General features: G+C 39.8%; 1 protein-coding gene across 2 annotated transcripts in view; it reads right to left on the reverse strand.

Annotated features, from left to right (window-relative positions):
• Positions 1 to 24,405, reverse strand: part of Cacna2d3 (calcium voltage-gated channel auxiliary subunit alpha2delta 3) — a 940,778-nt gene that overhangs the window by 694,739 nt on the left and 221,634 nt on the right. For both annotated transcript variants that reach the window (XM_070018501.1, XM_070018499.1), the window contains exon 3: positions 23,116 to 23,232. In XM_070018501.1, the coding sequence (XP_069874602.1) occupies positions 23,116 to 23,232 (117 nt within the window). The remainder of the gene's footprint in view (positions 1 to 23,115; positions 23,233 to 24,405) is intronic.

Consider the following 24,405-nt stretch of genomic DNA (forward strand, 5'->3'; position numbering starts at 1 on the left):
CCTAATGACAATGACCCTGCCTTCAAGAAAGTGGTCATCTGTTCAAGCTCCACAATTAAGAAGAGAAAAGAAAAAAAAAGAAGAGAAAAGAAATGTACTGACTGCCTTACTCGTGTACCTGTAACCCCTCTGTACAGCATCTTTACAATAAAATTTTTTAAAAACCTTCAAGTTCAAAAGAACCCTAGCCCACACCTTATACATTCTCTTCATCTGAATCCTAGAGGGTGTTTTCAAAACTTCAGCTGGTCAATGATTCTTTTATTTCCCCAAAACTCACTGAAAACAGATGTTTTGTCTCATTAATTTAAATAATTTATTTCATTAAATCGTTTATTTCATTACTTCTTATTTCACTATCTCCTTTCTCAAAATTCTTCTGTAATTCCTGTAGAATTAAAGTGAGTAGCACACACATGCACGCATGCGCGCGCGCGCGCGCGCACACACACACACACACACACACACACTATAATACTATAATCCTTACCTGGTGCCTTTTCAAAATAACTTTGATCTTACCATTCATCTTTCTGATGTAATCTTTGAACATCCACAATGGTAATTTAACTTATGGGAAGAAATCGAAGTCCACTAGAGTTAAGTCACATCACTTTGTGAAAGAAGAGAATACAATTAGATAACAACAGTTTTAGATAGAAACTGGTCAGTGATTCTTATCAATGATCTATCATCTAATCTGTCTGGAGAAAGCACACAATTCCAAGTTCTAAAGCATCTATTACAGAAGAATACAGAGAGATCCCTAGTCACATTCATCCTGGAATCACGTTTCCCTCCCACACTGTACCATTTCCATCTCCCAGGATCCTTTGGCTAGCTTATGGCTGCTGCCACCTCGTCAAAGAGCCTACCCTGAACACAGACCAACATTAATCATCATCCCTGCATCTTTTATCAGAAATTTATTTCTCTCCAATAACAGTCCCATTGCCTCAAAGGACAGCTTTGTGTGAAGATTTCACCTCTAGTGAGGATGATAAGCTTCTCTGAGTCTATAGATATCTGGTTCATCTTTAAATGCCTCTAACACCTACTAAGTATACATAAGTAGTTCTGTGAAGTTTCAGGAGATAGGCAGCCCAGGACGCTTTGATTATGATCACCTAGCATGCACATTCTATCTAATGTATTTGTACATGACTCCCTAACATGATGCTATTATGTTATTTTTATATATTACTTAAATACTATATACATGTTTATGGGCTCAAGTCCAAGCTTACCTACTTGCCAACTGCATGATCTTTGGCAAGTAACTTAGCTATTCTACAAATGGGAGAAATAATACTACCTACCCCTTAATACACCTGTGAAAGTTAAATAAGCTTAATAGAATTAGAACCACATCTGGCCATTGGAAATCCTTAATAAATGTAATTTATTACACTACTAATTAACCAATGATTGACTTAGACATTATCTAAGTACCTAGAATTCAAAAAACTAAAATAAAGCCACTCTAGCTTGAGAGTGAGTGGGAATGCACTTAATTTATATATACTAAGACTGTTGAGTCTACCCACCATAAAGGCTAGCATATGGCTGAATGGAAAAAGTTCACCAGACCTAGTAACTATCAATTGCTAGAGATGCTGCTAACTTTTGCCAGCCTCTTGAGACTTTGAGCATCTAGAGAAGAGGATGATGGCTGTACTAATTCTAACCTCCCATTCTCAGGCTCTAAGATCTGTGTATATAATGCCAACCCATCTGTGCATGCCAGATGGTAGGGTGAACCAACTTCTTTAGTCCCTCTGGGTATCACCATTGTGAGTGATGGGGTGCTTGTACTAGCACTGTGAGTTTTTCTCCATCCATGACTCATACTTTCTGTGTATAGCCTTCTACTCAACCTCCACCAATTTTTACGGCTGGATTAGATAGACACTACAGCTTGAAACCTAGGGAGCAGTTAGGGAAACTATTGTGAGATACTCTGCCATTGCCCATCAACCACTGGTAGGGCCAGGGTCCTAGGAAACTCAGAGGGCAAATTGAACAAAGGTTGGCATTTTCATTGGATTTCTTTGGTTGTAAAGAACAAATAAAAACACCCTCAAAGACACAATATAGGAATGTGCTTCACAAGGCTAGGGCCAAAGAGCCACAGATGTTATCTTAGGAGAGTATCTTTGAAAATTAGCAGTTAAATGGACAGAATAAAGTACAAGGCATGGCTACCTGAAATCAGGAGACAATAAGTACAAAGGCTCAAAGAGAAAGACAGCAAACTAGAAGATAGAAAAAGTTAAGGTTGGTAAGAGGGCCTGAAAAGCTTAGACTTTTAGTTCCATGATAAGCACTCTAGGGACTTACTGGTTAGCTGCCCATACCTGGTATCTGGCCCTCCACATTTTATGGAGCAAGAGTCAAGAAGGGGCAGATCCTCATAGAAAAATCAGTAAGTATGGGGCATGGGGCCAGGAAACCATGACCCAAAGCTAGCAAAACTGTGATCCGAAATTGCCATTTTCTCTTTTTACTTTTCTTCAGTACTGGTTACAGTAACTGGAAGTTGCCTGAAATTAGATGCTGAAGAATTTCCTGAGGAAAAGGTATAAATAAGGAAATGTGAGAACAAATGACAAGGCAATGCTGGAGTAGGATAGAGAAGTTCAGGTCATATTTTGGGGTAGGGTAGGAGGGGTTCTCTCTTAAGCAAGGTGGCCATGGAAGGTTGCCACAAAAAAGAGAATCCAAGGTGAACCTTGAACACCAAAGAGAGATCGGATTTTGGTAAAGATGACTGCACTCGTGCAAGAGCACTAGAGAGAGAAGAGCACATATATTTAAGAACCACAGGACAGTCTACATGGAAACTCAGCAGAAGAGGTTGAGAGAGGGAGGAAGAAAACAGAACTATTCCATGGACTGGAGTGCAGATTTCATCCTAAATGACTGAGAAATGATGAAGGGCAATAAATGCCTGCAACAGCACACTGAACTTCCAGAGTTTGCACTATTTAAGAGGTAAATTGCAAAAGCTGCAACATAATCCCCAGGTCAGTGAAAGTAAATATGACTCTAGAGATGCTGGGATATCTGCACTGGTTCTGCTAATAGTCGCTGTGGTACATGATGATAAAAGGAGCAATCATAAGCACTTAGTGGGTGCCTAGAATTGGGCCATGTATTTTAGGCCATTTATTTCTTATATGCCATGAGTCAGGTTAGTCACAGAGTCATTGTACAGTTGACCATCTGGGTCTCCAAGAGAAAAATAACCCTCCCTTAGTCACACAGCGCCAAAGAGGCAGAATCAGGACTTGAACTTGGATCCAGAGTTTCTTAAGCCATCAAGTGGCCACCTTTGGATGGCACAATGGGGGAACTTCAGAAAGATAGTGTCTATAAGCTGGTAATTGCTAAAGACAAATGTTTTCTGGTTCATCCCCTTGCTCATCCTAGCACAGGTAGACACACACACACACACACACACACACACACACACACACACACACACACACACACACACACACACACACACACACACACACACACACACCACACACACAGAGGAAAGAGTAGTAATGGGAGGAGGAGAGATAGAGAGAAAATAGAGAAAGAAGAAACATGGCTGGAAGTTGCCTTCAACTTTTATCACCTTTTCCTGTGGCAACAACAACCTGCTTAGTTTATAAAAGAAAAAGGCAATGCACATCACAGGAGCTAGTGTTCATGTTTTCTTTCCTGGCTAAAGGTAAACAAGGTAAGGTGTTTTATTCCTGTAGACCCATCACCTAAGCCTCAGGAGATAAACATTGTTCCCAAATGTTTTCTTACGGCAGTGCCTTTGTGCACCAGTGATTGCTGTAATTTAACCTCCATAATAAAACAGAATCATCACTGGGTGACAATTCATAGAGCAGTTTCAGAACTCTTTATTTCTTTCCATCGAACTCCATTGTGATGATTTACTGGTGCTGTCTGCCTTTGGGGAGTCAGGGAACACTGTCACTGTCCTATCACCAGCCTCAGGCCAGACAAGGCACTTGTCTAAGGCACCCAAAGATTTTATCTGCAGGTAGCCAGAATATAGATTCCATCATAATGACCAGGCAGGGATCTATGGCTTAATTTTCTGAGGTAGACAAAGAAACAGTCTATAAAGCCTTTTAGTAGTTCAGCCAAGCCCATGTCTTCCTGGTAAATCATTTTCCTGAAGCACAGAGAAGCCCAGTTTATATAATACTTTACTGTAAGAGGCAAGCTTGAGCTGCTGTCTGTAATGAGCCTATTTGAATTGCTGGCTTATTAAGAGACCAAAGGAAAGAAATGGCACTGGAGTAACATTGCAAAAGGAAGGAAGAAAAATAATACATGGCACATAGAGGTGAAAAATTAAGTATCAGGAGTGGCAAATGGATGCATCAACAAACTTTCCTCCATCCAAAGCATGTCTAGCCTAGTATCCCAATAGGATCTTCAACTATTTTGATGTGACTCAGATGTTAGCTCATGTAGAGATAGCAGGACTCAAACAATGAACTTCTAAGGCAGAGTATTAAAAGCTTAATCATTTTTGAGCATGTGCAGTGGCTCATGCCTGTAAGCTTAGTCAAGAGGAAGAAATCCAGAGAATCCAATAAGCCAAAGTGTAAAAAGCTAGCAAGATGCTATTTCAATAAGCAAAGTTAGATGTAGTGGTTCAAATCATGTCAAGTAAGAAGGATGTATAGGAGGATCATGGTCTCAGGCCAGCTCTGAACAAAAATGCAGGAGGTCCTATCTGAAAAATAATCTAAAAGTAAAGAAAGCTGGAAGTATGGCTCAATGTGTACAGCATCAGCCTACTAAAAAGGAGGCCCTACGTTCAAAACCCCACAAATGCCAAAAAGAAAAAAAGTGTACCTACTTAAAATTAATTTTTCAGATAAAGAATTTGGGCATCCTGATAAAAAAGTGGATGTAGGCTTTGGGAAGCATCAGAATCTATTTGTGCTGTGCCAAGCTTCCCCCTCTGTGGTCCTAGAGTTTCCTCGTCTGTCAAGGTAATAGTAGAGTTGTGGATTGAATGTGTCACCACTCAAATCCAGGTGATGCTACTAATGTAACAGTATTATCACTCAGAGAGTTAAGAAGTATGTTATGAAGACTCCCCACTGAGGGGATATTAGGCACCTTATACAAAGGCTTAACAAAGGAATTGGTTCTCTTTCTCTTCTGCCTTCTGCAAGTGAGGATACAATATGAACGCCCTCACCAGATACCAGATACAAATCTCCAGAAGTATGTGAGAATAAATATCCACACTTTGTCAATTACCCAGCCTCGGGGCACCAAGCAGATTAAGACAGTTAAGCAACCCCCATAATGGTGTTAAAAAATGAAATACAATGTGTGGAGATGAGATACTAGGCACAAAGAAAATAATTCAGAGAAGTTCCTTGTAAATATTATCATTCTCCCTTTGCACTAAGGCTGAAATGTCAGACATTTGCATGTCACCATGACCATTCCCCATTCCCCATAACATCCCACCACCCTGGCATATTTATCTGTCTTTTGCTCCATTTCTGTATGTTATCCAAATACCTAGCAAGCATCATAGCTGTCTCATGTAAGGCCACTCTCTTGACTGGCATTTTCCCCTGAGGACCTGAACTCCACCCTTGTATTCTAATGAGGGATATTGGTATCTACCCTAATGAATGAGATGGGCATCCTTATCGGTGTATGGGTGCTTCCTATGCTTTTAAATAATATAACGGCACTATGCTATACATCTTGTTCTATTGATTATATATTGTTTCATTCAAGATCTACATGAGTGGTAATATGTGCTCTAAGTTCATCAGTTCTCATGGCCACATCCAGTACCTGCAATTTTCACATTTTCATAATCATAAGATTCTGGGGACTCTCTAACCACTCTCTAGCTGCAACTGGCCTCTTCACTTCCTCTTCACTTATTATTATATATATGTTCAACATAACTCAGGTAACATCTATAATTTTGCTCTTAAGGATAGTTGAGTTGTCCTAGTATTGATCAAATGCACTTGATTGTTATGACTACTACGAAGTTGACTGCATAGCCCTGAGCTCCCTAATGTACTTCAGCCCATTAAAGGATGGCCACATTTTGTCTACACTGGATTTCATCCTATGTTGAGCTAAAAGTCCAGGCCAATGAACTCAAATTTTCAATACAGTTTCCCTGTTTGATTTCCAACTCTGCCTTCTCTCAGACAAGTAAGGGAAATAAAAACCTACTAAGGCTCTGAGAAAACACTGGTGACCAGGACTGTTCTACCTGTTCTATCATCTCCTGGGGTCCCTGCCTGCTCATGAGCTCCTAGGAGGCCAGCCTCTATGACCCTGCAAACAGGGAAGGCAGATGGGGATGCTTTACAATCCATGGCTAACCACCCTACAAACAAGTCTCCTGGAATTCTGAGGAGAAGTTTCTTCTAATTAACTCCCTAAAATAGTGTTTGTCATAGAAGTGAATTTTTTCTTTTTTATTAAGATGCAATAAATGTACATTTATATAGGCTGTGGTGTCATGGTTACCACATGTGTACCGTATACACTGATCATATCAGGGTAATTATCATTTCCTGTCCCTATCTTTTATGTTTGCAGCCTTCAATATCCTCCATCTTCTAGAACTTCTTAAAATATATTATAGGTTCATTTTTTGGTGAGTGAGCTATGGCCATCCCACAACTGAAATTTTTTTAAACTTCCTCAAGTGTTACTATTAAGTATTCTATCATATCCATACTTGTTTTCTGATTATGATCATAATTAGAGCAAGAAATAAGCAACTAGTCTTGATGAAGGATTATGTGCCAGGCACTGAACTAAAGCCCTTTATATAAATGTTTTCATTTGACCTTCAAAATGACTATATTCAGTAAGTGTTATAATTATCACTTCATAGTTAAGAATAGCAAAGTTTTGGGAATTCAAATAAATTGGAAAAGATTATTTAGCTATTAAGAGATGGTGACATTTGGTGCAAGACCTACAGCTTACTTCTAGTCTGATAAGCTACAAACTGACATATACAAATAAAAATAAGTACTACTTACCAAGTACTCTGTAGGTTCCACATTCTGGGATAATGCTATGACATTTGCTCCCCACTGCTTCCATCTCAAGAAGGGAGCTATGGCTTCATGGCTCAAGGCCCAGGTCTGATGAAGCCAGCTTCACACTCTGGCCTACTCCAGGAATCATGTGCTTGCTGTGTATTATGATGTCTATTTTACAGGTGAAAAAACAAAGACTGAGGCTTGGGTCACATAGCCAATAATAGCAACTAACTTCAGGTCTCCAAAGCCAGTCACATGTACTTCCTTCTAAAGAAGACATGAACCACTTTCCCAAGAGTCTACTGGATGTCTATTTATCTACCCACAAGCCCAAAAGATGATATGAGCAGAAGCCCCATGTTCTCACTTCTACAAGAAAAAGTGGTCCCCACCACTGGTCTCTTTGAAGAGGCAGGACCCACCTAGACAGTCTGTGGGTGCTGATAGCTCACACTTGCAATCCTGGCTATTCAGGAGACTAAGATGGAAGGAACAAGGTTCAAAGCCAGATCTGGCAGACATATCTGAGAGCCCCTTATCTGTGGTTTACTACCAAGAAAGCCAGAAGTAAAGGTATGGCACTGACCTTGAGAGAAAAAGCTGATCAATGAAAGTATGACGCCCTGAAGTCAAGCCCCAGATTAATCTGGCATGCACACACACACACACACACACACACACACACACACACACACACACACACACACACACACACACACACACACTCATTCACTAAGCCCCGCAATGTCTCCTCGGCTACTTTCAGAGAACTGGAAGCCAATGGGATACAATGCAAGCTCTAGAATGAACAGAGGACTGTCTTTCTTGGACTGGCTCCTAGTAGGTGCCCTCTTATTGCCCAAGTAGAGGAGCAGATGCCCCCAAATAGAGTAATACAAAACTGGTTCATCTGTTACATGTAGCTGAAAATAAGGCGAGACTTTGCTTCCAATGCAAACAAGTTTCTCAGGGCACCTCCCAGCACAGTAATAGCTGCTGCAATTGTGCAGCATCTTCAGTGGCTCCACAGGCTGTACAAAAGCTCTGTTCTCTCCAAAGTAAAGTGCACTCAGCTGGAGGAGAGGGATGGGCCATAAAGGAGCCAAGATTCCCATTGAGATGTGGAGGAGCCATTTCACAGTACCCTTTGAGGAGAAATATAAACCAGATACCCAGAGAAAAGCAGAGAGCAAGGTAGCATTGCCCTGGACACAGTAGAAAGGGAAGCAACTGGAGAGTGGTACAGGGACAGAGATGCAGATGATACTGAAATCTGTCCATCAACATTTACTGCTCACCAGGCCTAGCATGTGAAATGCTAAGGGCAACACAGAAAGTGAAAAACATCCAACCACTTCCCTGACAGATGATGAGGAAAGTATTGAAATAAACACACAAATAAACCATCTTTATCCCATGAGCCCTACCTTGAAGATCACAGGAGCCTTTCTTGTTAGACGCTAATCCAACCTCTGCTTTCTTAATCTGCATCAACCTTGCACCATTATCTTCTCCAGTATCAATCATGCTGTCCCTTCTTCTATATGCCTGGCCCAGGCAGGTGCTTACCTTCACTCTACAGTCCTCCTGAGTAGATACCTTGCCCTATTCCACAGCCTTCCCACTCCTCTAACTTCTGACCCAGCACATGTATCCCCAGGATCCCATAAACTCCATGTGGGGCAGAGCCAGTTTTCTTCCTGATGGCTACCAATCTTATTAACATTAGCCAATCTGAGACCCTAGGCTGACACTGCAGGCAACAAAAAGTAAGACTGACAAGATTAAGGAAAGGCAAGACAAGCCAGGTGTTGGTGGCTCATGCCTATAATCCTGGCTACTCAGGAGGTTGAGATCTGAGGATCGCCATTCAAAGGCAGCACAGCAGGACACTCTGAGAGACTCTTATCTCCAATAAAACTACTCAAAAACCCGAAGTGGAGCTGTGGCTCAAGTGGTAGAGCACTCAGCTTGAGTTGAAGAGCTGAGGGATAACACCCAGGCCCAGAGTTCAAGTCCCACAATAGACACACACACACACACACACACACACACACACACACACACACACACACACACACACACACACACACACACACACACACACACACACACACACACACACACACACACACACACAAAGGCAAGACAAGTGAGGTGAATATCTGTCCCAGACACATACAGACATTTGATGCATCACTGAAGGTAGCTCAGGACAGAGAAAGAAGGTAAGTAAATTGAACCTTTACACTCACACTTTGATTTCTCCCTCCTTGAAATGACAGGACTTTACGTAAAGACATGCACACTTCATTGAGCAAGCATTATTAGTTCAAAGTTTTACTGGCCCACCTAATTTCTAGCTGTGGATAATAGATAAATCAGACAACATGTACTTACTTGATTTACTCATCTGAATGTGTTTCAAATGGCCTAACGAGACACATGTGCACGCCCATGTGTCTTTTACCTGGTATGAATCACATCTCAACTAATGTTGTTTAAAAGATCCTAAGAATTTCCCAGTGCTGTGGTCCCATGGTTAGATAACTGTTAAATGCTAACAACTCAGTTATTAAGACAAGTTACACACATGACAAACATCAGAGAGGAGATGAGAGAGTCTAATTTAAAGTCATTGACTATGCAAATATGAAATTCAAAATATGTAAATGTACTACACTGTGATAAAAAGAAAAGATAGATAGGGCTAATTTCTTCCTGTTAAGTCTGCTAAAATATCTCCTTTATTGTTCTGCACCTACCATGGCGAGCTCTCTGTACTGTTGCTCATGAAGGCTTAATGCTCTTGTTTTGTAGGATGAAGTTTGATGAATTATTTTTTTTCTATAAGGTGCCTGCACAGAGAGATAAGTGCCATATATTCAAATGTGGCCACTCTGAGCATTTTCCATCCCTTTCTCTACATGAGTGGTATGGTCCATGTCATCATTCTAGTAGGGAAGTATGCTGAGGAAGGAGAAAGGAATTGCTGGGGCTTTTGTTCTCTGCTTCTGTGAATGAGACTAGATTGGAAATTATTTACCTAGATCAGGAATTCTCTGAGATTGAGAAAAAATGCACAACAAAACAATGAGCTTACCACAAGGGCAAGAAGAAGAAGTTGTTTTTAAAGGTGGAGAGATCCTCAGAATAAGTTTTATCTGGTAAGCCACAAACTTAAAAAGAGGGGTGGGGGCAGAGATAAATCTGCTGGGTACCAGTGACCCATACCTCTAATCCTAGCTACTCAGAAGACTGAGACTGAAGAATCAAGATTCACAGCCAGCTCAGGCAGAAAAGCCCAGGAAACTCCATCTCCAATTGACCAGCAGAATGTTGAACTAATGCTGGCTCAAGTGGCAGAATTCCTGCCACAAGTAAGAAAACTGAGGGAGAGTGAGGCCCTGAGTTCAAGTCACAATAGAAGAGAGAAATCCTATGTCCCTTTATAATGCTTTCCTACCCTAAGTATTGTGAATTATTTTATCTTGTCCCATCCAAAGATTTTTATGTTGGTATAATTTGGGGAGGAGAAGGGAAAAAACAATTTTTTTAAATAGGGATACAGGTAGACCCACTGCAACAATGAGATGTACAAGATGCTATGTAGAAAAACGAACTTTACAACTTTGGCTGGGAGCGGGGCAGGGGGAGGAGGGAGGAGTGTAGTCATGGAGATGGGAGGGCAGGGATGGTAGGGGAAAAACAAAGGAGGAGGCAACAATGCTTGATAAGAAATGTACTCATTACCTTGCTCATGTAATTGTAACCCCTCTGTACGGTATTTTCGCAATAAAAAACTTATTAAAATTTTTTTAAAAGAAAATAAAAAGATTTTTAAAACTAACTTCACAAAGTTATCTCATTCAAACAACACACAATGACTTTACAAATGAGGATCACTGGGTGGGAAAATGACGAGGATGATGTCTAAGACCAGAGTGATGGCAAGGCCAATGCCTTCTGCTTATTTTTGTAGAGGGACTTATAGAGCTCTAAGTGCCCTGCATACAACTTTCAGACTTCATGTACTCGGAAGACTCTTGTATATTCTCCAAATGAGGTTTAGCCCTGATCTAAGGCAATGATGACAAACCCAGTGCCTTTTGGGGACAGAGTAGCCACATTGATCTATGCAGAGGTCCATGGACACCAACCAAGCAGTTCATATTGACTATTTCTATGTAGGAAAGGGGGCCCCTGATGACTAGACCACTCTATTTCTCAAGGTTCAAATCAGGATATTTGTGTATCACATCTTTTAGCTTTAGTGGTACTAGCATTTGAACTCAGGGTCTCATGATGGCTAGGCTGGCCCTCTCCCACTTGAGCCATGCCTCCAGCCCTGAATTTTGCTGGTTTATTTGGAGATGGAGTCTAGCGAATTTTTTTTGCCTGGGTTGTCCTCAAAACATAATCCTTCAGATCTCAGCCTCCTGAGTAGCTAGGATTAACAGGAGTGAGCCATTTGTACCTGGCTCAGTTCTTTCTCTTTCTTTCTTTCTTTTTATTGTAAAGGTAATTTACAGAAAGGTTACGTAAGTCAGGTATTGAGTACATTTCTTTTGGAACAGTGTCTCCCCTCCCTTATTCTCTCCCAGTCAGGGAAGTAAAATATGACCATAAACAGGAATGACCCAGTGCCACATACAGTTCTAGTGTATATTTCTCCCTGTCTACACTGTAGAGCCATGCTGTGAGACTGTGGAAATGAACTCCTCTCTCACCATCATGTGACCCCTGAACCTCCCTCCCCATATATACACACACAGGAGCATTAGGGAAATAGCTACTGAAAATCCTTCTCTAGAATTAACTCATCTCTACCACATCTGGATCCAGAGACCAATTTTGATACCTCCTGTGGACCACAAATCTTATGTAGTGTCCTCAGACCATGGCTACAGTGATTATAAAGATATGCTGAGGCATGAAGGGAAGAAACCTGCTGATCTTCTGTGGAAGACTACTCAGAGGCAGGCGGTCCACCTGGTTCCACAGCATCCTAACAAAGGTAACCAGCCAGCTGGCTGAAGGGCTGCCTGCATGTTAAGCTCTCTAACCCTGGTATGTTCCTGCCTTGGGCTGCTGCCTCTGGTTTTCTGCAGCTGATCCTCATCCACTCCCTTCTTGGTGAATCTGCCAAGAATCAGTAGCTTGCTCAAATGGAAGTTTGTAATAGAAATACCTGAAGTAAGAAGATTCGTCCACATTAGCTGGCATGAGGATAGCCACCAGCAACTTCCACTGGGACTTACGTGAGGCGTCTGCTTTCTGATATCCCCTGCTGGCTCCCAGAGGCTCCTCACAGGAGCCTATCCAATAGCCTGGTGAAATGCTCTGGAGTCAATGAGTACACTGAGGGGGCTCTCTGAATGTAGCCGCCCCCCCAACCCCCCCCCCCCCAGGACCTGATTTTCCTCCCTAGCTGACACAGAAAAAAAAATCAGTGTTAGAGCTCCCAAGAAGAAAGACTTAACATTTCCCTGATAGTACAAAGCACTGCGTGTTGTCTATTCAACAGCCAGCAAGCCAGGGAGGTGCAGTAATGACAGCCCAGCTGATTTTTAACAAAGACTCTGATTACTCGCAAGAGCTGTCATCTCTCTACTGAATGCAGTGTAAATGAAACGCCAATGAATTCCTAACTACCTTTTATTTTCCCCTCATAACCTAATTTGGAAAACGTAAATAATTTCACTGTTTGCAGGCCCAGCTGCTCCTCACCTCCATATGGAAAACTGAGTAAAGACCACAAAGCTACTAACTGAGCCATCACCACATCCTCTGTTACAAATACTAAATAGACATTCAAAACATTTCTGTGAACTGTTAATTTGTTGCTAGTAATTTATACAATTATAGCCAGTGTTATTTTATGATTGTTATTATTATGGTTTTATTCTATCATTTGGATCTATTGATAGTGACATGTCAGGAATTTACTATGATTTCCTCCCACCCACAAATCTTTCAAGACTTCATTCACCTTGCCTAAATATAAATCAAGTGACATTATTTTCTATCAAGCATAGTGTGTTGAAACAGGCACAGAATACTTTGCAAAACCAGAACTAAAACAAGCACCATTCAATGCCTCCATTCACCTCTCTCCACCCCCACAGACACAGATGAGGCACCATGCAAGCACTCCACCTGCAGATCAGTGCCTGGCTCTTCTGGTTACAGCAAGCCAGACAGCCAGAGAACACCACGGGGTCAGTCTGTTATCTTCACATGAGCTTAATTACTAAGTGGGCTAATGGTGGTAGCCTAAGCTGTAATTGCACACTGAGCAGTATGGCTATGAGCTTGTCTTTCAGGCTTCTTGGTCCACTTGGTCTTGATCAAAGCCACAGGAAATGGTTGGAAACTAGATTTTGTAAATGGAGAACAAAAACAGGCAAGGAAAAGTAGTAAATGTGATTCTAAATGACATTTCATTTTAAAAGCAAATGGTAATTATTTTTCCTTTTCATTACACCACAGAAATCAAATCCAAATTCCACATAACCCACAGAAGAAGTAGATCATTTGGTGAGGAGGAGGGCCAGAGTGGGCAACAACATGCAAGAATGCCAGCAATAAGGTGATGTCTACCCCAGGATGGCGTGCTCACCCCATGACATCATCATGACCCATATGGCAAGACACTCCCTCAGCACCTGCCTGAGTTCGGGAGACACAAAACATTTACATCATTGAAGTTCCTATTCCCATAAAATTTGCATTCTAGTACTACATGAAGCAACAGGCATGGAGGTAGAGCATATAAAGGAATGAAGCAAGATGGCACAGTAGATCATGGCAGGAATAGGCAAGGACCTGGGACAGAAGCTTCAGATAATGTTCTGCCCTACTATTCTATACCTGGGTTAGCACAGAGCCTGGACAGTTAGAATGTTCAACAAATACGATCAGGATCTCTGAAAATTTATCCTTCTGACATCATAAGAGGTGAGCCACTCCCAAGTTTATATCAATCTTCTTGAACATACTCAGCATATTGAATTGTTTCACTTCTCAAGGATGTGAGTCTCCATATCATCTGAGGAGAAACACCTGCAATGTCCACATGCCTGAGTCCCATTCCCAGTGTCCAGCTCATGGCTATGACCAAAAGATGCCTCAGCCAGGCATAAGGAGAGACACCAGGGACATACACAGGTGTTCCTTCTGAGAGAAGAAGAGTCAACTTCTTCCTTCCTTCCTTTCTCCAAGAATATCACTAACCTAACGGTGAAAGTAGGGGCAAAAGCGTTCTACTATCATTGTGATGGGGTCTTTGTGTGTTTTGTTTCATAAAGTAAGGTGCACTAAAATGTGTGCACATATACTAACAATTGTTACACCCACTGGAGGGATCATTCCTTTTATTAGTAATAAGTCATTTTGTCCTTTTGGCCTAATTTTGATTTGAAGTGTATTACATCAAATATGAGCATAGCTACTCCTGAGTGTTTTTAGGGTCTATTTATTTGATTGGAAGATCTTTTCTTTTTTAATATATTTTTTATTGTAAAGATACTATACAGAGGTGTTACAGTTACATGAGCAAGGTAATTAGTCCATTTCCTATTAAGCATTGTTACTCCTTCCTTTGTTTTACCCCTACTATCCCTTTCCTCCCCATCTCCCCAATTCCTCCTCACCCCTCCCCACCAAGTTGTAAAGTTCACTTTCAACATAATATCTTGTACATCTTGTTGTTACAATGGGTCATCCTATATCCTTATTCCAGAATTTTATTATTTCTTTCTCCCCCAAATTAGAAAAATGTACATATAAGATGCAGGACACCATGGAATCCCATGACTCCATCAGAAAGAATGACACCACCCCATTTGTTAGGAAATGGAAAGACTTGAAAAAAATGATATTAGGTGAAGTAAGCCAGGCCCAAAGAAACATAGGTCCCATCGTTTCCTTTGTCTAAAATAACTATTGTATGTCTAGGACAAGCAGAAAAGGTCAAAAGCTATGTAAATATGACCATATAAGATGTTGCTAAGTGAAATGAACCCCAAGACAGGAACACAAGAGGTTTTATCTTCCTTGCTGTTGTTTTTAATGTATATATAATGTACTATGTGATTTTTTTTGTTTCTTTTTGTATGTTCTTCCCCAATGTTTTCACTGGGAGATCTTTTCTACCCTTTCATCCTAGCCTAGTGTTTGTTTTTGTCTATAAGATGTGCTTCTTATAGTGATCAGTGGGCCAAGTCTTGCTTTTTGATTCAACTTGCCAGAATTTCACCACTTGTAGAAATACAATTTAAGAAAAAGTTTTAAGCCAGAAACCAAGCTCACACTTATAATCCTGGCTATTCAGGAGGCTAAGATCTGGGGATCACAGTTCAAAGCCAATACACATGGACAAATCCTAGAGATTCTTACCTACAATAAACCACCAAAAAGTTGGAAGTGGAGCTGTGGCTCAAATGGTAGAGTTCCAGTCTTGAGCAAGATATCTCAGGGACAGCACCCAGGAACTGAGTTCAAGACCCAGACCAGCACACATATACATGCACACACATGTGCACACACAAACACACACACAAATCTCTTAAATAACCTAATTTTCCTAGGAAAGTAATAAATTAGGAAGATGAGAAAGATTTAAAAAGAGAAAGAAAAGACAGAGAGAGAGAGGAAAAATAAGAGGGAGAAGAAGAAGGGGAAGGGGAAGAGAGGAGAAAAGAGAGAAAAGGAAAGGTGAAGCAAAAGGGGGAGAAAGAAGTGGAAGAAAGAAAGAGATGTCTATTTGGCTTCCTCTACAGAAATCATTAACTACTGAGCAATCAGCCTGATTTCTGTCCATTCCAACTCTTCCATTCAGTTACTTTGAGAGAAAGCCCCCACTGGAGGGACTATGTGAGCTGAGAGCTAGTCTAAGCAGGCCACAGCTTGACATGAGCAACATGCAGATGATTCATTCACTTGGAGCAGACCATGAACTGTCCTGAAAGGCCCTGAACTCAAGCCCCAGCACCAACATCCTTTCTCTTCATCTGTGACTCAAATTATACTTTTTTTTCTTACTATTCTCTCAAGAAACATGAAATTTTGAGATGAGACTAGATATGAAAAGGATATAGCTCAGTGGTACAGTATGTGCTTAGCATGCACAAGGAAAATCCTGGGTTCAACTTCAGAACAAAAGAATAACAACAGAGCATGTACAAATCAAAACTCTTTTTAGACAGTCTCAGTTACATCCCTTGCTTGAGGACTGATTCCAGCAGTGCTTGGCTCCATTCAGCTCCTGACAATTGCTATAGCTTTCTGAAATTAATATTTAAAAGAAAGGACCAGTCATTTTCAAGAACATTTCTTAACTTCGACAGCTATACAAAAAATTATTATACCATTTCAAATTAACTGGCTAGCTTTTAACAAGTATGCTTTGTCAAAATTTCTCACATATACGGACATCAGTGCATTCTGAAACCTGAAGTATTCATCTAGCCCCATAGTTATTAATCCTTCATCTAGCTTCTATTTCTGATAAAGTCTACTTTACTCTTGTTTTCTGTGCTTCAGTGTACATAGTTACATAGGAACATAGATGTGTTTTTATAGTCTTCATATGTGGACATACACCAGTCCAAAAATAAAAACAGCTTTAATAGTAGCCCCTGGCTTTTGGAAGAATGGCATAAATCTCTTTTGTAAGGGAAAAATCCATTTCCTAGAAGGTAAATGTTTATTAAATGCAAATACTGATATTCGTTACCTAGGGAAAAACGACTTGCTGCATGTGGAATTTCTCGATAAAAAGCTTTCAAGTCCCAGGTTTCTCCAGATAAGCCCCTATCGGTGAAGTGACGCGTGAATCCACTGAAATTGAATTACTGTACAACAGCAATTACTTTCCACAGTACAGCTATAATGGGAATCAGTTCCACAATGAACAGCAGGTAGTAAAGGAAAGGGAAAAAAATTAATGCAAAATCTAGATTCCCTTAGCTCTTTCCAAGAAAGAAGAGAATATATTCTTAAGCAAAGCACTTTTTTGAAGTACCTGATTTATCATTTTATCAATGTAAATCTGAAAATAAGTGAGACAGGATTATGTTTATTTACAGGTATGAGCTTTAGAATATTTGAGGGAATTTCGTAAATTGTTTATCCAAGGTTTGAAAACACAAACTCTTCATATATTAAGTTTAGCTACACTTTGTTTTGTATTTATCTTTCCAGTTCTCACTGACAACTGGTGTTCATTCTCTTAGACTGGTGTTCATTCTCTATTTAGTTTGGGTTTCAAGGGAGGGGACAAATTTCAACAGTAAGATACTCAAGGTTTTGTTTGATATGCTACCAAAACAGATACTATTTTCTAGTATCCACCATCCTTCTCTCTCCCTGAGGCATGTTAAAGTTTTTAGATGTCTGAACTCTGTATGGCCTACCATGTAAAGTCATTTGCATCAACATCTGATGCTGAAACTGCAAGAATTATGGGGAGGGTGGGGAAATGGTCACAAATCTGTCAGTGGCCCAATAGCAGTTCCATGTAATTCAAGGCAAAAACCATGAGAATAATTCACCTTCTTTTAAATATCCTGGAGAATACTCCTATAAAATTATAAATTTTAGTTGCATGGATCATACTAGACATAAATGAACCACGACTTCCCCTGGCAGAGTTGGAATCTGTCCTACAAACATATTTCCTATAATCAGAGATGCTTTGGTCTTAAAGCTGCTCTTCCAACCTCACACTCTTGGCTCTACCTGCTGAGAGTTTTCTGGAGCTCTAGCTGATGCTTCTAGATAACTGACAGCTAGGGCTACTCCTAGTGTACGGTTGAATCATAAAGACAAAGGAAAGGTGGAAGGCTTCCTATCTATATAACTAAGTCATGAAACATGTATCCCTTGGCTTCTTCTTCTGTTTACATCCAGGCACATTTCTCAACATCAGCAACTCAGGAAAAGGGGAGTTGTGTCAAATTGCCTTTTGTCAATATCCCAGATGAGTTCTGACTTCTGTCACAGACAAGCATTCCAGGTGTCACTTAGGAATGGTCCAATGGGAGGCTCATGTTGGCAGAAGACTAGAGCATTTCCTTTCTTCCACATCTAGTAGGTAAGAGAACTCCCATGAAACACTAATAAAGTGAAATCAAATTGATCCCACTTCTTGTCTTTTCAAAGGAGTGAGAAGCTTGATAAATGGCTCAGCAACTCCAATTGAGAGCTTGGTAACATGAATATGTTTGCATAAAAAAGTTTGGAGATGGTGCCTGAAGCACAAATACAATACACAAAAGCCAATGGCAGCATTAGTGTTTCAAATAACCTAGAGCTGGCCTCCGAGTAGATTTGCAAAAATTATTTAAACCACTCATAGCATTGAAGAGTGCTAGAAAATGTAAAGAAATGCCGCAATAATGATGGGACCATTATGTTAATGGAAATTATGGAAACTAAGGTTATTTATAATTTGTTAGTCTGAAAAAGTTATATGTAGTCCATTACCAACCCAATGACAGAGGTTAGGTAATGGCCAGGGCACTTCAAGGTTTCACATTTACCTCAGACATCTGACGAGGGAAAAAATAGGACTTTCTGTGATAGGATAATTACATGGTAGAGAGTAATTCAAACAGGGGATGAACATGAGAAAATCACTCTGATTCAACTAATCACTGGGGAAAATGATGGAGGAAAATGATGAAATAAAGCTAGAAAAGACAAGAGGAAAATATCAACATTGTTTAACAGCAGGCTTTGTTAAAGAGCTGCGTTGGGGATGTCCATCATTTCCCCAATACTACCTCAATCTACCTGAATAGACCAAACCTGCGACCCTTACAACCTTTTGTAAACTGCCACCACCTACTGTCCACATCAGTGGGGGCTGTTAATATTTCATGTTGTTTTTAAACCAGGTTTTTCCTTGTATATGTTTATGATTCATAGTGATAAGCCAAAAAGGACTGATAAACACCTGGCATCAGGAAAGATGAGGGAGGGTCCCAAGACCTCTGATCTGACCAGAATTGCTGCAGGGCTTAGAAATGGAAGATTCCTAGGACTGGTGCACCCACTGTGACAAACTTAAAATTCTGCTCTGCTCCAGGGTCCACTGGCCACTCAGTGGGTATCATGGGAAAGTACTTACCTTGTTTCACAATGGTGCATTCTAGTGCTAGAGTATAAAACATGGGCAAATTTGGATTTAGATTTTTCTTCTTTCAGATCTCAGAGGAATACAATAACCTTCCCTGCTGCAGAAGTAGGTGCCATTGTAATATTAAAAAAGGGTCATATGTTCCTCCCCCACAGTATATACCCTGTTTTCACTGTATTTGATGTAGGTGCCCTGCATCTTGTATATACACTTCTCTAGCTTGGGGAGGGGAAGGGAAAAAACAAAATGCTTAAATAGGGATGCAGGATGACCCATTCTAACTAAATGAGATGTACAAGACACTATGTTGGAAAATGAACTATACAATTTAGGTGGGAGGGGGGAAGAGGGAAAGGGGGAAGGTGTAGTTGTGGAAGTGGAAGGAAGGGAGGGTAGGGGGAAAACAAAGGAGGAGTTAACAATGTTTGATAGGAAATGTACTCATTACCTTGCTCATGTAACTGTAACCCCTCTGTACAGTATTTTTACAATTAAAAATGTGTGTGTGTGTTTAAAAAGGGTCACAGTCACTACTCCTCCAGCTTCAACATTTACCAACATTTAACTACATGGTTTCTGACTGCTGGCCATAGAGTTGCATGGCTCATGAAGGACCAGGCTCCTCTCAACTGTCTCCTGACAAAATCCCAACAAACCCTAAGAAAAGAATAAGGGATAAGACAAGCATCACATATAAGACTGATGTGCTCAACAAGATGTAATGGCATCAGGCATGCTTACAAAGGGCCAATATACCTATTTAAAAATACATAAAATACACATTACAAAGAATCTGAGCTGCTTTTATTCTGGGAACATTTCAATTCAAACAGAGCAATTTCTTTTTCCTCTCAAAGGAACCACACCAACCATATCAAATAGTCTAAGGGGGCTGTGTGTGGAAAGCTCACTAATTTAAAGCAAAAAGGTTTCAAAATTAGGCAATACAAAGAGAATGAACCCAGTTCATGTTCCTTCTTGTCATTATCCAGGTGCTTCCTGCAGCTGCAAGACTCCTTCACTATTACATGCTCACAAGATGGAAAACCCTTAGCCAGAAGTAATGGCCAATGTTCATTCAGCTTTGTCTGGTTACCAGGCTCTGTGTCGAACACTGCACAGATACACACAGAAGCAATGCATTCTTGCTATCAGAATGACAAAGTTAACTCTGCTGTTCCTTTCTCATATAACTTGGCAAATGGCTTCATCCTGTCCAGTGTGCTGGCTGAGCTCTAGGAAAATGATAACTAGTCCTACAGTTGATGTTAGAATTAAATATGATGGTCTATGTGTCGCTGTGTCTTGTGATTTTCTCAATGGTTGCAAAATGTTCCGGTATGTGAGTCTGTCATAACTGATGCTCTGCTTCCATGTCTCTGGACATTTACATTGTTTGAAAATTCAACAACAAATATTTCTGCAGTGATTCTCTTATGTATAAACAATAAATCAAGCAACCAATGTTATAAAAGTTTCACTAAGGTGTCCATTTTATGAACAAAAAAATGTTATTGGTGGTTATTATCTACATTCCCAGATTCTGCTTCTGAGAGGTGAATAAATGGCCACCATGCTGCCTAGACATGAGGACACGCCAGAAGCCACTTCCAGAACTGGTTGTCAGTACACTACTTTCATGATAGATAAGAGCTTTTAAACAAAGGAGGAGGCAACAATGCTTGATAAGAAATGTACTCATTACCTTGCTCATGTAACTGTAACCCCTCTGAATGGTATTTTCACAATAAAAAACTTATTAAAAAATAAAAAAGAGCTTTCATTCTTCCAAGCCACTTCCAAGCTCCCACCGAAAGGCAATGTCTTATTTAAACAATAAGCACAGGCCCAGCCACAACTCTTATTCCCTAAGTGATGTTTACTTACAGGGCCTATGCTGTGTGGCTCAAAATCATGATTCAGATCTTCGATGGGTGAGTTTTTCCCATTTTACAGATAAAGAAATTAAGGATCATAAAACAGTGTTTTGCTGAGACTCAAAGCACAATGAGTGACCAAGGTAAGCAATGAAACCCAGGTCAAACTCTTGCTCTTCCATCATAAGATATAACCTCCAGTGATGGGAGGGAGAAATGAGAGGGAAAGAGGAAACAGCTGACACCAAGCAAAAGAAAAGAATTGTCCATATCACCCGATTTGGAAGAAATAGTTGTTTGGTCAAAGTTTATAGAATTCACAAACTTTATAGACAATGATGACAATTTGCTTTGTGAAGGTTAAAATGTGTTTGTGACTTTAACTAAGTATCACTATCCCATAATACTGTGCACTTTGTGAAATTTATGTAATCACTTAATCTCAATAATTTTTTTCCAATATCATCATCTTTATTAAATTTAGCGGAAGAATGACAATATGTTGGAAATGATCTGTACAACTTGGGGGAGGGGATTGGAGGGAAGGAAAGTAGGAGAAAATGAGAGAAGGGTAATAAGTTTGACAAGAAATGTACTTATTATTTTACTTAGGTAACCCCTCTGTACATGACCTTGACAATTAAAACGAGAGAGAAAAAATTAGTGTAAGAAAACTTAGCGAAAGCATTACTTCATCAGAGGATATAAGTAGTGTAGATATACATAAATGGAAGAAAGAACCATATTTATCTCTGTTTGCAGGGGAGAAAATCCTTAGGAGAACCTAAAGACTTCACCAAATATTCTTTTCTCAATAAAAAATTTTTAAAAATAATATCACATCAACAAATAAAATCTCTCTTCTAAAAGACAAAAGAGATATCATCTTACCTCCCCTAAATGGGAAAAGCACAAAGCTGTTTTAGAAGCAAGCAAAAATGTAGGATTATGTGGTTTAAGGTATAAATAACACGTGTAAATCTAGAAAAGCCAAACTAGCAAGTTATCCTTTATAATAAAATTATTCTGTAGAAAATTATTAAAACTGTTGTTTAAGGATACAGGTAGACCTGTTGCAACAATGAGAAGTACAAGTTGTCATGTCCAAAATAGCTTTACAACGTCGGTGCGGGGGGGGGGGGGAAGGGGGGGAAGGAGAAGGATTGGGATTGGGGGGGAGAGGGGAGGCTGGGAAGGGATGTGAAGGGTAAACAAAGGAGGAGGCTGCAATGCTTGGTAAGAAATGTATGCATTATCCTGCCCATGTAATTGTAACTCCTCTGTACAGTATGTTCACAGATAAAATAAAATTAAATTTAAAAAAAATTATTAAAACTGAAAGTCAAGCAAACTATACATGAGAATTAAATGACTCTTCAGCTTACATTTTTAGCCATACTTCTGTACCAATACAAAATTAATGCTAGATATTGCAACACTCGTACATCCTAAATTAAAATGTAAGATGCCCTGTTCGGCTGACAATAAGGAATGAAATTGGGAACCATCTTGAAAATCCAAAATAATATACATGTATACTACAGTCCCATTTTCCAGCAAATACTGACATTTCAGAAAGCTATTACTGATCAATTCAAACATTATAATTATGGCATGTTCCAATAAAGTTAAGAATCACTTCCAATTTCTTCATTTATCCCATTAAGGTTTTCAAGTCCACATTTTCACCATCATTATTTACCATTTTTAATAGCTACTTAGTTGAAACTCAAGTCCCCTTGAATAACATTGGGGAATGAGCAAGCATATCACACAGTTGGGGGACATCTATGAATGTTTAATTAGTGCCCCTCTGCTGAAGGCATAAAATCCTAAGGGGAAAACTGGCACTAGAACTCTATGAATAAAACAGGCTTTGGGGCCTCACTACTTCTGGTTCACCAAACTGAACAAACAGTTGAAGTTGTGGTCAACTTTCATATCTGAGAATTGGGCTCATCAGTGTCACTCCCTGAAGCTCCTTTTGGGCTTTCAGGCAACACAAAGCAGAACTAGGAGTACTTACCCTCACCGCCTCAGACTTCTTGTGAAACATCTCTTCCATGTTCTTTGCCAGTTTTTTCACTAGTTGCAGTCCATCAATTTCTTCTATGGCAACATCTTTTTCATATTCTTTATATTTCTGTAAAAGGTGGGGGGACCATTAAAGACATATGACACTAAAATACCACACCTGTTCTTTCCTATAAGGGCTAAGTAAAAATTAAATAACTGTTCTATTTGAGTTGGGGCTGTTATAATATATTTTGCAAGTAGTATGCCAACTGAGGAGAAATGTGAAAAGTGAATCCAGCACCCAGATAGAGAGTAACCTTTAGTCCATTGAATGTGTTCTCATGTTGATTCACCAACCCCTCACATTCACAAAAACAACATATACTCTGGTAACTGAGCTACTTAAACCAGCAGTTCAAAGTGACCTCAAAATTCCTAAGAGTCCTGCCATCCCCTCAGGAGGCCATTGAGTATTTTTTTTACAACAGCTTATCTATATAATGCCTCTTTTCTTCATGGATTTTGACAAATAACAACAGATTCAATTCAGAAGATACAAAAATCTACCTGTTACCTTTAAAACCAAATGTGAAAGGGAAAATGCAGCCCTCTAATTTTTATTTCAGAAAATATACTTGTTTTCCTACAATATGTTATTTACCTAATAGATTTAACCTTTTGAATTAATTACCTTTTAAAATTTAAAATTTTTAAATTACTTCTTAATTTTTCATTTTTACTTTTCATTTCTAACATGACAAATAGCAATAGAGGTAACCCATATAAACAGAAGCTCTTAGTGATCTTTTCATGTTTTTTAAAACTGTAAAGGAAGCTGAGTGCCAGGGGCTCAAGCCTGTAATCCTAGCTACTCAGGAGGCTGAGATCTTAGGATTATGGTTCAAAGCCAGCCTGGGCAGGAAAGTCCGTGAAACTCTTATCTCCAATAAACCACCAGAAAACCAGACATGGCGCTGTAGTTCAAGTGGTAGAGCACTAGCCTTGAGCTGAAGAGCTGAGGGACAGCACTCAGGCCCAGAGATCAAGCCCTACAATCGAGCAAAAAAAAAAATAAATAAATAAAGGAATCCTAACCTAAGACAAAAGTTGATTTAACTAAAGATATAATTTTTCTCTCACTGGAAAGAAATATTAATAGAAATCTTCCAAGTGGAGTCCAAAATAATTTTAATGTCTCCATGAATCCATTAGTTCATATAGTTATTGAAGTGCTAGAAAGCTAAAATTACTGGGGCTACATACTTACTCTACTTTTGGGGGAAAAGTCTGAATTAGAGTC

The sequence above is a fragment of the Dipodomys merriami genome, unplaced genomic scaffold (assembly GCF_024711535.1).
Source record: "Dipodomys merriami isolate MVZ:Mamm:240054 unplaced genomic scaffold, mDipMer1.0.p SCAF_13, whole genome shotgun sequence".
In the NCBI taxonomy this organism is placed as follows: Eukaryota; Metazoa; Chordata; class Mammalia; order Rodentia; family Heteromyidae; genus Dipodomys; species Dipodomys merriami.